At 39.2% G+C, this 13,410-nt stretch overlaps 1 protein-coding gene across 2 annotated transcripts in view; it reads right to left on the reverse strand.

The window, feature by feature from the left end:
• Crebbp (CREB binding protein) overlaps positions 1–13,410 on the reverse strand; it is a 132,478-nt gene that overhangs the window by 14,276 nt on the left and 104,792 nt on the right. For both annotated transcript variants that reach the window (XM_050128667.1, XM_050128581.1), the window contains 6 exons: positions 12,529–12,768; positions 11,872–11,960; positions 6,130–6,210; positions 4,173–4,229; positions 1,529–1,606; positions 1,186–1,253 (listed from right to left, as the gene is read on the reverse strand). In XM_050128667.1, the coding sequence (XP_049984624.1) occupies positions 1,186–1,253; positions 1,529–1,606; positions 4,173–4,229; positions 6,130–6,210; positions 11,872–11,960; positions 12,529–12,768 (613 nt within the window). The remainder of the gene's footprint in view (positions 1–1,185; positions 1,254–1,528; positions 1,607–4,172; positions 4,230–6,129; positions 6,211–11,871; positions 11,961–12,528; positions 12,769–13,410) is intronic.

A 13,410-nucleotide genomic window follows, 5' to 3' on the forward strand; every position in this document is an offset into this window, starting at 1 on the left:
ATTTGAGATAGGGTTTCTCTGTAGCTTTGAAGCCTGTCCTGAAACTAGCTCTTGTAGACCAGGTTGGACTCGAACTCACAAAGATCTGCCTGCCTCTGACTCCCGAGTGCTGGGATTAAAGGCGTGCGCCACCACCGCCCGGCTTAAATTAATGTTTTTAAAAGTAAATCTTAGAAGATTCCTTACTGTTGTCTCAAGTAGTATCTGAGAATTTACATCTCATATAAACTAATTTTTCTGCAATAAATATAACAAGAGTGGTACCTTGGAGGTATATTAAGATATAACCAACACTCGGTGGTGGTGGCCCATTCCTTTAATCTCATTACTCAGGACACAGAGGCAGGCCAATCTGTGAGTTTGAGTCTACAGAGCAAGTTCCAGGACAGCCAAGGCTACACTGAGAAACCATCTTGAATCCATCCCCCAAAAGGAAACACAATCCAATAGCAAAGGAAAAAAACTCAGGAAAAAAATAAAGATTTGTTCAGTTAAAAGTAGTAACAAGTAGATTAGAGATCTGTTTTATACTTTAGTGAACATCAAACTTCCTAAGTTTTGTCAGGCTGAGCTCTGTGCCCAGCAGTCTTCAGAGCTGAGTGATTGTTCTGACAAGCACAGAAGTAGGCACAAAGACCTTCAGAAGACAACTACCATTCTTGCTGAAATCCCCAAGGGAAATCCTGTACTGAGGGACAGCAAGTCTTAAGCCCAGGAGACAACCCTGAGAGCCTGAACGTCTTTTCTGGACAGGACTCCCGATTCTTTCTAAGCTACTGGAGAAGGAACTGCCAACCAATGTTCTCTCAGTAGATCCTGAAATTTACTTTTTTTTTCTGTTGTTTTTTGAGACAGGGCTTAGTGTAGCCCTGGCTGTCCTGGAACTCACAAGGATCCACCTACCTCTGTCTCCCGAGTGCTGGGACTAGAGGGATGCTGGGACTAGAGGGATGTGCCACCACCGTCTACCTGAAGCTTTGCTCTTCTGAAATCTACTTTTTCAGCCCTCTAAAACGTTACTGAAAACATGAGTTGGTCATAAAGGGTCAAGCTGAATTACTACAATGAAAACCTTCCACATGAAAACTGCTGTCACTAAGCTCTCAAAGTTCACAGTGACAGGTAACAAAGAAAGGGGAGCAACTACAGAAGTTCAAAGGACACAGAAATTTTTAGCAAACTTACTCTTAGCACTGAATTTGTTTTCTTTCCGAGGTCTGCCAGTTTTCTTCAAGCAGTTGTCACACACAAAACTGTACAACAAATAATGGGTATGATAAGATTAGACTCAACAGTAAAATGCAGCACTGAAATACTTTGTTGGCAGTTTAAATCACATCATTGTGAAGAGTGAAGAGACAGACGGCTCTGAGTCTACAATTTGTAAAGCAGGCAAACACAAGATTTAAATTTAGAACCAACTGCCACCTTCCTTAATTGCTGACAATGAACAAGACTCAGCACCACAAACACCAATGACTTGTGCACAGCTGCTCCTCTTTCCCAGAGATCACAGCAAATCACTCACCCTGCAGGCCAAATGATGTCATAATGTAGAACGCAAATTTGATGCATCTTCCGGCCACACTCTTTGCAGTCAACAAAGCTGGGAGACAAGAAAGCACAATTATATATCAGGAGCCACACATATGCAGTTTTCAGCAGGAGCTTAAGTATATGGCACACGCTGTTGTCTAAGCTACTTTCAGAAGCTCTGGCATCCATGTATGTGCTGACTAATGCAGAAATGTTTAACGTGCTTGCCTATGTTAATTTTCTTAATCAAGAAACAGGATCCCACCTTCACCCCCACCCTGCCTACTTTTTCTGTTGAGTAAAAAGAGGTCTGGCCATGTAAGTCCAGCCTGGTCTTGAACACATGATCCATCTCTGGTCTACTCAGTGCTAAAATTGGAAGCCTGTACTACCTGGATTTTCTCTATTTTTTTTCTATCCCCGTTTCCCTTTGTGTGTGGGTTAGGGAAGGCATGTGCACAAATGCAGGTATACAAATGGAAGTCAAAAACCAGCTTTGTAGAATCAGTTCTCTCCTTCTACCTTTATTTGAATTCTTGGGAATGAAATCATGTTGTCCTGTATCCTTAGCAAGTGCTTTTACCCACTGAGCAATCTTACTCAGGCCCTTTGTGCTCAGAATGTTATGTCCCTCTCTGCAACACCTGCTTTTAGATAAGAAATACCAACACCAAGAAGTCCACTCCAGTGATGTGTTGTACCCATGCTAAAAGCTCTTATCCACGGAACCATGTACACTGTGGCTCCTGCTGCCTGCACTCATCTGTTGCTGCAAAAATAAACTAAAAACCCACACAAAAAGGACTAGAGAGATGGCTCAGTGGTGAAGAACACTAAGAACCTAAGTTCACCTCCAAGCCATTTGTAACTCTAGTTCAGGGAAATCTGACCTATTCTGGCTGCTGTAGGCATTAGGCACACATGTATTGTATATAGATAAATTTAGGCAAACACTGATACATACAAATGAATCATTAACATTGGGGTGGGGGATGACCATGATAGGCAACAGAACAACATAGCATGGAGAATCAGAAACAAAACTGAATTTTCCTTGGGGGAAGTCTCTATATGCCCCAGCATTCATTATAATGAAATCCTGTCCTTAAGTATTATACAGTAGTAGGCTAGAGGACATAGTAACCTTCCCAAAGGAAAGCTGGATCTCCATATGTGTCTGTGTGGCAAGTTGAGTATTTTCCATTATAGCAGTTGACCTCTCTGGAACTAGGAGATTTGGGGGCCAAGAGAACAAAGCAAAAGTGAGACTTGTCCCAACCTTGAAGAGCCAACTTTGTAAAGCAACAGCAGTGGTAAGAATAGATACTATAGTTCCACAGGGCAGATTTTTTAGAAAGTGGTTCTTTTTTTTTTTTTTAATTTATTTATTTATTATGTATACAATAGTCTGTCTGTGTGTTATGTCTGCAGGCCAGAAGAGGGCACCAGACCTCACTACAGATGGTTGTGAGCCACCATGTGGGTTGCTGGGAATTGAACTCAGAACCTTTGGAAGAGCAGGCAATGCTCTTAACCACTGAGCCATCTCTCCAGCCCCTAGAAAGTGGTTCTTAAGATGTCTTATTTTTGGAATTTCTCTGGGACAATATTACCATTTCAGATAATGGCCTGTATTCTTTATGGAATCACACTAAGCAATCCTTAAAGATACTTATTACCAAGGTTTAAAGAGGTTTCAGCAGAACTAAAACATCCACATCATCTTTATTTTTATTTAATTTTTATTTAATGCCTTTCCAAGACAGGGTCCTGGAGCTCACCCTGTAGACCAGGCTGGCTTTGAGATCCTCCTGCCTCTGCCACCCAAGGGCTAGGATTAAAGGCATGTGCCACCATTGCCTGGTTCACCCACATAATCTTATTTATTCATTTATTTAATGTATGTGAGTGCTCTCTCTGCATGTATGCCTTTAAATGCCAGAAGAGGGCATCAGATTTCCCTATGGATGGTTGTGAGCCACCATGAGGTTGCTGGGAATTGAACCTGGGACTTCTGGAAGAGAAGTCAGTGCCTTAAACCGTTGACCCATCTTTCCTGTCCATTAATCCACATAATCTTATCACTATTGGGCTGGAGAGATGGCTCAGTGGTTAAGAGCGCCGTCTGCTCTTCCAAAGGTCCTGAGTTCAATTCCCAGCAACCACATGGTGGCTCCAAACCATCTATAATGAGATCTGGTGCCCTCCTCTGGCGTTTGGGTATACATGGAGGCAGAAAGTTGTATACATAATAAATATATCTTAAAAAAAAAAAAAAGTTTAAAAAAAAAATCTTATCACTATTAAAATCCAGAAACTGGAGAACATGTTACAGAGACATCTATTTTGACTTTTTGATAATTTGAAAAGAAACCCTATTTTTATTTTATTCTCCCATAATCTAATCACAAGTAATAACTTTCCTCATCTAAGACTCTAAGTAAAAAAGAACCAGGCATTGTGACACACACCTTTAATCCTAGCACTCGGGAGGCAGAGGCAGGCAGGTATTGTGAGTTTAGGGCAGCCAGGGCCATACATACCTATCTCAAAAGACAAACAGAAGAAAGAGACAGACAGAGAGAAAACTACATATATGTGTGTGTGTGTGTTTGTGTGTATGTATATATACTCACGGTTCAGGATCTAAGGTATCGTTTTTCTTCTTTTCAAATTGATCCTTGGAAATTGTCCTTTTTAAAAGAAAAAAGAAACATTTTAGTTGACCTACATATACTCCTCTACCATTTTTTTTTTCTTAAAATATCTGTTCTAAACTACTATTGGCTTTACTGTAAGATAATTATTATAATTTAGATTATGATAGCAAAATTGTGTTGAGATTTAAATATGTTTATTTTCAGTCAAGTTCATATGGCAAACAGCTACTGACATTGGTAAGATCACAGCTAAATGCCAATACACCCTCAATGCAAGGTAAGAAGACTCCATCGAGGACTCCCACTTTGGAAGGGTGGAGTATTTGGGTTTCAATCCATGCATATGTGAACTACTTCTGACACATGGAATGATATAACTTTCTTTGTTGTTTCTTTTAAATAAAAGAGTTTACATACTGTGTGTGTGCACACACACACATGAGTAAACATGATGTGCATGTGTAGACACATGTCACAGTACTCCTGTGGAGATCAGAGGACAACTCTGAAGTTGGTTCTCTCCTTCCACCTTCATGTGGGTTTGGGGAGAGAACTCAGGTTGCCACATTTGCAATGAAAGTGCCTGTAACTACTGATTCATTCCGCTGGCCCCCTTTCTGCATCTTTAGTTTTTATTCTAAGTGACATACAAAACTTAATGTTGTACATATTAATGGTATACCCTTGTGCACACTGCATAATGCTTTTTTTAGGCTAAATATACTAACCACCTCCAACACTTACCTTTTTGGAGGGGGGCATAAAAACATTCAAAATATGTTCTTCTAGCTTTTTGAAAAGCACAGTACATAACTGTTATTGACAGTCAAGAGTAATCCATAGCTTTTGTTTATATATAACTGAACCTTAGCTTTTATTGAAAAGCCTTTCCCCATCCCTACTGTCTACAATTCAATGATGAACTACAATCAGATCAAAGAATTAAGATGACAAGGGCAATGAAATCAATTCTGAAGCAGTTTTCCTGTCTGTGAGACCTGTTAATGTTGGGGCCAGATTCCCAACATGATCAGAAGCATGAAAGATTTTAACTGGGTGTGCAGAAAAGGGAACTATAAAATGCTTGGCAGGCTAGGGTAGATGGGCAGGCCAGCATGACTTTGGCATTTTACAAATGCAAGTGAGTCAAGTAGCCACTGTAGTTTTCATTTCTCTTGCTGGTTATGCTGCTGCCACTCCGAAGGAGTAACTAACGGACATGCTGGATCCATCTAGGGAGCAAGGAATGATAGGCATTTTTATATTATACTAGAAGAAGCGGAGAGAGGACTGGAATCTAACTTGCAGTAGCTTAGTCACTTAAAAGATGAAGGTTTAAAAGGTAAAGTCAATTCCAAATTTTTTATTTAAAAAAATAATTTATTTTTATGTGTACTGGGTTTTGCCTGCATGTATGTCTGTGTGAGGGTGTCAATCCCTGGAACTGGAGTTACAGAGAGTGTGAGCTGTTATGTAGGTGCTGGGAATTGAACCTGGGTCCTCTTGAAGAGCAGTCAGTGCTCTTAACTTCTGAGCTACCTCTCCAGGCCTGTTTTGTTTTTCTTAAAGGGCGGTGTTGGTGATATGTACACAACATGCACTTTCTGTGGATAAGGCTAGCTGGCTTCTCAGGTCTAACTGAAGCAGGGAACCTACCACCATGGAAAAGCTATTTGTTGGTGAAATGTACAAAGGTCAAGAACTGAACTAATTCTGCCTTGAACGGAGCAAGATGGAGAACTGGTGTTGCTGTTTGGCTGACACCTGTATCTTTAAGTAAATATCTATGCCCATGAAACCATGTTTCCATTAAACGTGGGTATAGTTAATATATGAAGAAAAACAAAACACAAAAATGCACACAACTCAAAATGATATATCTGGCTTCTTCTTCAGGTATGAACACAAGGAAGTATAGCAAGATCATACTTACGTCTGAGGTTGGGAAGGGTCGTCACCCAGGGTCACATTCTCGCCCTGGATCTCTGTGAAACACTTCTCACAGAAATGATACCTGTCAGCAAGAAGGCCATACTTGGGTGAACTGGTCCATCACAACATACAGCCACCCAAGCAACGAAGCCACCAATCAGAGCAGGGCAGAGCACCACGACGAAGGGGGGGCGTTGTTGGTTGATTGATGGGTCAGTGAGGACAATGAAAGGAACAGGGGGGCAGGTGGGGAAGGGCAGAATTAGAGAACAGGGAAGGGAACAAATAGCACAGACACAGAGGTAAGACGCAAACACCAGACAACACAAAGCAGAAAGCCAAGGCAAAGCATTGATTAGCATTCGGTCTCATTGCACGCATCATAGGCCATCATCACTAATAACGACAGGTTTGGTCCGGCTCCAAGATGCAAATGTTTTCAAGGAGTTAATACTAGAATTGCATGGAGCCTCAATTTAGAAAGCTGAATTTTGTCATAAAATCAAATATTGAGCCAGGGTTTAAAATAGAAAATTTTACTTTGAACAACAGTATGAGAAAAAAGTCTTTTAAAAGCAAGTTAAACTGGAATAGCTTCATTTTTTTTAAAATGGAAATTTTATGCTTGACAGCATCATGAGGTTTTACTTCCAATATTAAGCCAGATCTTCCAACGTGTGACAATGTTGAGCACCCAGAACCATTTTTTGTTGTTACTGTTTATTTTCTATTTTCTCAAGTTAATCAACTCAGTTAATATTAATTGTGTTACAATACAAATGAAACCAAATCCATATTCTAGACAAACACTTAACAGAAATGCAGTCAGGGTCAAAGACTTTCCAGCCATTTATTAATAAGAATATACAGAGAAAAAAATGTGATATATTGTATATACAATACAATATATGCAAACCCACAAACAATTTTGGAAAAGTTTTGGTTCACTTCTAAGCTGTGATTTGAATTTTGGTACTGGGACCAATTTATTCATGAGATACATGGCGAATGAGTGTTCTGACTTGGTATCAACCCAAGTTAAGCAAATTTAGAGAGGTAATCTTTAAATAGCACAATCTGCATTTGAAAATTTATTATCCATCATCCCAATTTCTTGTGTGATATAATATGAGCCAGGGCTCATGTTGTTAAGTGACAACAATTAAAATAAAGACTTAAATGTTTGGAAAGGACATGAATGAGAAGTTAACAAAAAGGCAGATTCTGCATAAAACAAGATGAGCACACAAAAATACTATAAAATAAACAAGCTGAACAGAGGTAAATTACACAGGCAAAAAGATGAGCATAAGCTAGCAGCAGCAGTACAATAAAATGTGGGTTTAGCGCTCAAAACTACATCTACAGGATGCCAAGAAGGATTAGTATTAAGGACACTGATGAGACTTGGAGCACAGGCTGACCCCCAGTGCAGAGCAGGAGGCACTAACTATGCTCTCACACACTCACTCGTTCACCACTCAGCCGCATGCTCACTCACTCATCCATCATTCACTCAGCTACAGAATGAGACATGAGCCACCAGGAGAGGCCCCCACAAGTCCCAGTTTTCACCTTCATTAAAGCATTGAGCATTTTGTCCACAGACTTCACTAACTGACACATGTAGCCAATTTAAAGCATAAAACTTCATTCAGAACATTCATAATATCTTCAGGTTATCCAATTTTTCACATTCTGTTGATGAACAGGGCAGATTCTTGCCAGGATAAGATTAAAAACTGACTAGGAACAGACAGTTTTGTCTATTTTTGAGTAAACCATAGTAATGTCCTTGTCATTCACAATTTTGTAAATATTCTTATAGAGCCTTTAAAATTCTTCCACATACAGCAGGGCACAGTATAAGCAAACATTCTCTCAAGCCAAGAACTCTGTTAAAAATAAAGCATAGAACTAAGTGATCCATCCATCATATAAGCAAATGTACTACTGGGGGCCAGCAAGAACTGCTGGGCAGTTTGAAGTGAAACTACCATAATCGCAAGTTTAGTCTTGATGATTTTAAGAACTTGGAAAAACTCTTAGCGTTTCAGTCATTAAAGCTTCACAACACATAAGACACGAGAACACACACCCATTGTTTCCAGTATGGAAACTAATGCACAGAGAAGCACCGATGAGAGCCAGTCTGGGAATGGCCAAGAAAACCTCAGCTCTCTGTGTGTGGCGACCAATTCCCACTCCTGAGAAGCTCAAGGTCACAAAATTTGAGGGATAGTATTAAGATTCTAGAGTCTGTCCCAAAGCACTGGCAGTAAATTTACACATAATCAAGCCTGTTCATTGAGAGGACAGGGCCGATAGCCTCATTCCATCAACCTCCACTGAGATGAAGAGAGAGCAGAACAAGGCAGCTTTCTAATGAAGATGAAATTTCATGTAGACGGTCATTATTATGACAAAGTCTACACTTCATTCTCCCTAAAAATAAAGGTTCAGAAGTTCATTTCTTAACCATTACCAATCTGGATAACACTCTGTCTTGCGTGAAGGAAGTAGTGTGATGAACATGGAACCAACCGTGAAGGAGAAACAGTTCACGTAATCCAATGATAGTACAAATCTGGGTTGCTAAGTTAGCAATGTAACTATAGAGTTTAGCTGTGAATGAAAGTAGTTTATTGTATATTTTCAAATGCAGATTGTTTGAAATACTCTATCAGTATTTATAAATTGGAGTATCTATAGATAATTTCCACATTATCTTCAGATTATTACTGGAAAAGCTGTAACAGTTTCCTCAAAGTAAGTTACTTTCCAATTTTAAAAATGTAGAACCAAGTGAAAATGTAAGCATCCACTAGCATAAACATTAAGAATTTCACTTGTTTTAATGGTCTGTAGCATTTAAAGTGATTTAAGTGCCTAAAACTTTAGCACAAGTGACAACAGAATTTATTTGGAACACAATAGTGTTCAATTTGAAAATAATGATGAGCAATCGGAATGCTAATTGTTGAATTTGGTCGCTGCTTTCTTAGAATTACAGGGTAATGATCAATTCATGTACTTTTCTAAGAGCACAGAGGGTACAAATGGCTAAAAACTTTTGAGATGTATCATACATAGGATACAACTCCTGTATTTATACTTTTGTTTAGTAAAAGTGAAGTTCTACACAAAAATAAAATTAGGCATTTCAGCACTTCCAGAATAATCCTAGTGTTTGTCCTCTATCATTGAACTTTCCTGATCCTACCAGCTCAATTGACCTTTAATTGCTCTCAGAGGATGGGCCCTGTTCTGTGTAAGCCATTACAAGGAGTCCCTAAGCAACCAAGAACAGTGAAACAATGCAAAGGCCCAAATACTTAGGGGAAGCCAGGTGTTGTGGCCTCTGCCTGTCATTCTAGCACTCAGGAGGTTGAGGCAAGAAAATCAAATGTGAGGTCATGTTGAGCTACAGTGAGACCCTATCTCAACAAAACAAAACCAACCAACCAAAAATAAATAAATGAATAAACAAAAAGCAAAACCAGCCAACCATATAAACAAATTTACAACTTTCTATAAATCACAATGGTCTTCAAAGTACAATACTATGTACTATCCCATTGAAGACAGGACAACAAGAGCCAGTTAGGAGAGATGCTATTGCACTTGTATCTTGAACAAGGTTAAGTCTGATACATCATGAAATGTATCACAGGGCTAAGACAATAAATGGAGGGGACAAGGCATAATACATGGTCATTGTGGGAGGATCCCCTGAGGGGTTATGGCATCCTTTTCAATTTTGTCTCTCAATGTTTCTACTGCAAGGCCAAGGGTGACAGACACTGCATAAGCAATGTTCTGGAGTCTATCCACAGTACTAGTAACTACAAACAACACCACAGACCACAAAACAAGACACCTGTACAACTACCCCCACCAAACACTTCTCTTAAGAAGGGGAATGTTTTGTTAAGTTGTTTTCACCAGGACAAGTAGTTCAGGCTGCACTTCTATTAGAGATGACCCTGGGAAGGGTCATCAGAGCTAGAGAATTATAAATTATAAATCACACAAGATTTAGGAGTCTTTCTTTTTTGATTATTTTAAAAATTTATTTATTTATTTGTATGCACATGTGTGCATGTGAAGATCAGAGAGCAACTTAGGAGAGTCCATAATCTCCTTCTACCATGTAGGCCCAGGGATCAAACTCTGGTTATCAAGTTTGACAACAAATGCCCTACACCAATAAGCTGCCTTGTCAGCCATCAAATTCTTTTTTTTTTTTAAACAGCAATTGTATAGGAGCTATCATGAAGATAGTTACATTTTCTTTTATAATTACAACTCCAAAAAATATACTTAATAAAAAAATTCAAAATTCCAAATTTGTCAAACTTATGTATAAGTATCTTTGTATAAGTCAACAGTCCTTTTTTGTTATGGCCCAAATAAGCGAGAGTCTAACTATCCAAAGGGCCAAATCATGATGTAAATGCAAGCTCCAAGATGAAGAACAAATGCAAAAAAGTTCCTTGTTGGTCACAAAGAGGCTCCCATTGCTGGTTTAGAAAGTGCAATCAACAGTACTGACTTCAGTGTAAGTCAGAGCTTGTTCTTTAAGGCACGAAGTCTTAACAAGGCAACAAGAGGTCTCATAATACAACTGACAGAAAGGAATTTCACTTCATCTTAGCAAAAAAGCACATTGGCATTAAGGAATTTAATTTTCAAAATAAGCTTCAAACTACAGAGGTTATTTGTATATCATCATCATTCATTGTCCCTCTACATAAGAGTCTAACCACCTTAACATTCCAAAAGGATGCCAACTATTTTCCAGGCAGGCTTACCACTCTCAAAGACAGTAGCATCTAAAACAAAGTAGTTTTTAAAACAAATAAAAACAAAACAAACACCAGGGTCTCGCTGTGCTCCCACTGGTCTCAGGAGAGCTAGTCTTGAATTTATTAAGGGACACCAGTCCTCATGTTGCAGTGTTAGCAAAGAGTACCCTTGTGTTCTTTTTCAAAAAACAAAGCAAAAGCAAAAACAAAAACAAATACCCCTACAAGTCTACCAGACCCAGCAAGGCCAAATGATGTAGGTATGTATTTTCTGTAGAATAAATCCAACTTCCTATATTCTGAATATCTTAAAAGTCATTTCAGGCTTTTCCAAGGTTAGTCTTAACTTTGGCCTCTTGGCTACAGTTTTGTATTTCAAGTAATTACTAGTGAGCCTTAGCCCACAATAACATTAAATTTTTTACTATAAATGTATATATTTTCCCCCCGTTGAGACAGAATCTCTCTACATAACCCTGGCTGCCTGCAAACCACTCTGTAGGCTAGGCTGGCCTCGAAATCACAGAGATCTGCCTGCCTCTGCCTTCAAGTGCTGGGATTAAAGGTCTGAGCCCCCATGTTCAGCAAATGTATGCTTTAAAATAAGGGGACCAAAGGGCACAGAAACTGTAGCTTTTGTTTGTTTGTTTTTTGTTTTTGTTTTTTCGAGACAGGGTTTCTCTGTGGCTTTGGAGCCTGTCCTGGAACTAGCTCTGTAGACCAGGCTGGTCTCGAACTGACAGAGATCCACCTGCCTCTGCCTCCCGAGTGCTGGGATTAAAAAGGCGTGCGCCACCATCGCCCGGTGAAATTGTAGCATTTTTTTTATAGGAATTTCAGGAAATATGTAACACATTCAGGCTATGACAAAATGCACAATCCTCGTCTTACCACCTTCCTTTATTTTGGAATACAGGGACCTACATGATGCTTACCTATTCTGATAGCTGTAGTAGGCTGCATCACGAGGAATTGTACACAGCTGCTTCCCATAACAGCACAAAGTCTGTGGGGAAAACTCATACTGCAAGAACAAAGAGAAAATACTAAACATATATCCCACTTACCATCCCCAAGTATCTAGCATGCTATGGAGTCACACCCAACTAGTAAGTTACTAACTAGAACATGAGGTAATATTCTTTTTTTTCCGAGACAGGGTTTCTCTGTGGTTTTGGAGCCTGTCCTGGAACTAGCTCTTGTAGACCAGGCTGGTCTCGAACTCACAGAGATCCGCCTGCCTCTGCCTCCCAAGTGCTGGGATTAAAGCTGTGCGCCACCACCGCCCGGCATGAGGTAATATTCTACCAATGTTCATAGCTGTTTCAGGACATTTTTTACTTTTAATATGACAGAATTGGCATATCTCTGGTTTCAGATATTACAGACAGATACAATGGCCAAAGAACACTGAGAGAGATCTGCCAGTGAGTACCTCTCACTTTGACCACGATATCACATCAATAAGGCAACTGTTACGAAGACTGCAATATACCCTAGAGCTCCCAAGCACATGTTTATGGTCAGAATCTTAGTGTAACACCATCTTAGTTGGATTAACCAGAAAAATTTGTTTTCCAGAAATACTATACCTTTCGTCCACAGCAATATCCAAGAGACTGCATAACAGGGTCGATTTCTTGCTCAAAGACCTCTGCGAGTTTACTGCAAAATTTATAGACCCGGGATGTCTTACGATTATACAGCCACGCATTGTTGAACATAAGCCAGACATCGTCCACATACTGCCAGGGTTCTTGGTACTGCCCTGTATCCAGCTTCCGTTTGATGGTAGAAAGGTCCATAGGATTCTTCACAATATCAAAATAATCCTAAAAAATAAAGTCAACCTCATGAGTGAATCCCCCAAAGTTTAATAATAAAAAAATCAGACATTCTATTCCCAAGAGTAAAAAATGAAGTGAAAAGAAGATAACCGCAAATATTCCTCTGATTTGACTCGCTAACATGGCGACTGATAATGTGCGCGTGTGACTAAATTACTGCAAAGGCAAAGCTAAAGCAAACAATAAAGGGATTATTAGAACACAATTTTAATGAAAATGAGGGGTTTAATTTGCTGAATAAAAAATGGTAAACAAATGCATCAGAAAATGCATACTTCTACAGAAACAAAATGTAATTTAATGATTAATACAAACACTAATTTTGAAAGAGCACATGGCCTTTCCAAGTCTCCCAAGGATATCAAATAGTGATTGATTTGTATATCATAGTTGGCATTTTTATTCTTTAGGCCAATTCTTGTAGATAAACTGTACACAAAGCCTCTGATATAAAGGGGCTCTGTGCTAAAGCAGGTGGGCTTCAAGAACAGTAAATGCTTCTGACCCATCAATAACAGCTGACAGATTTTTATATGAGGGGGAAAATCCTCAAAGCAATTATTTTACTTAATTTTAAGAGATGAAGCAATAAATACTCAATGTTCTAACCCATCCTTCATATTAACT

This window comes from Alexandromys fortis, unplaced genomic scaffold (assembly GCF_014885135.2).
Source record: "Alexandromys fortis isolate MF-2015 unplaced genomic scaffold, M_Fortis_MF-2015_v1.1 scaffold_29, whole genome shotgun sequence".
NCBI classification, from domain to species: Eukaryota; Metazoa; Chordata; class Mammalia; order Rodentia; family Cricetidae; genus Alexandromys; species Alexandromys fortis.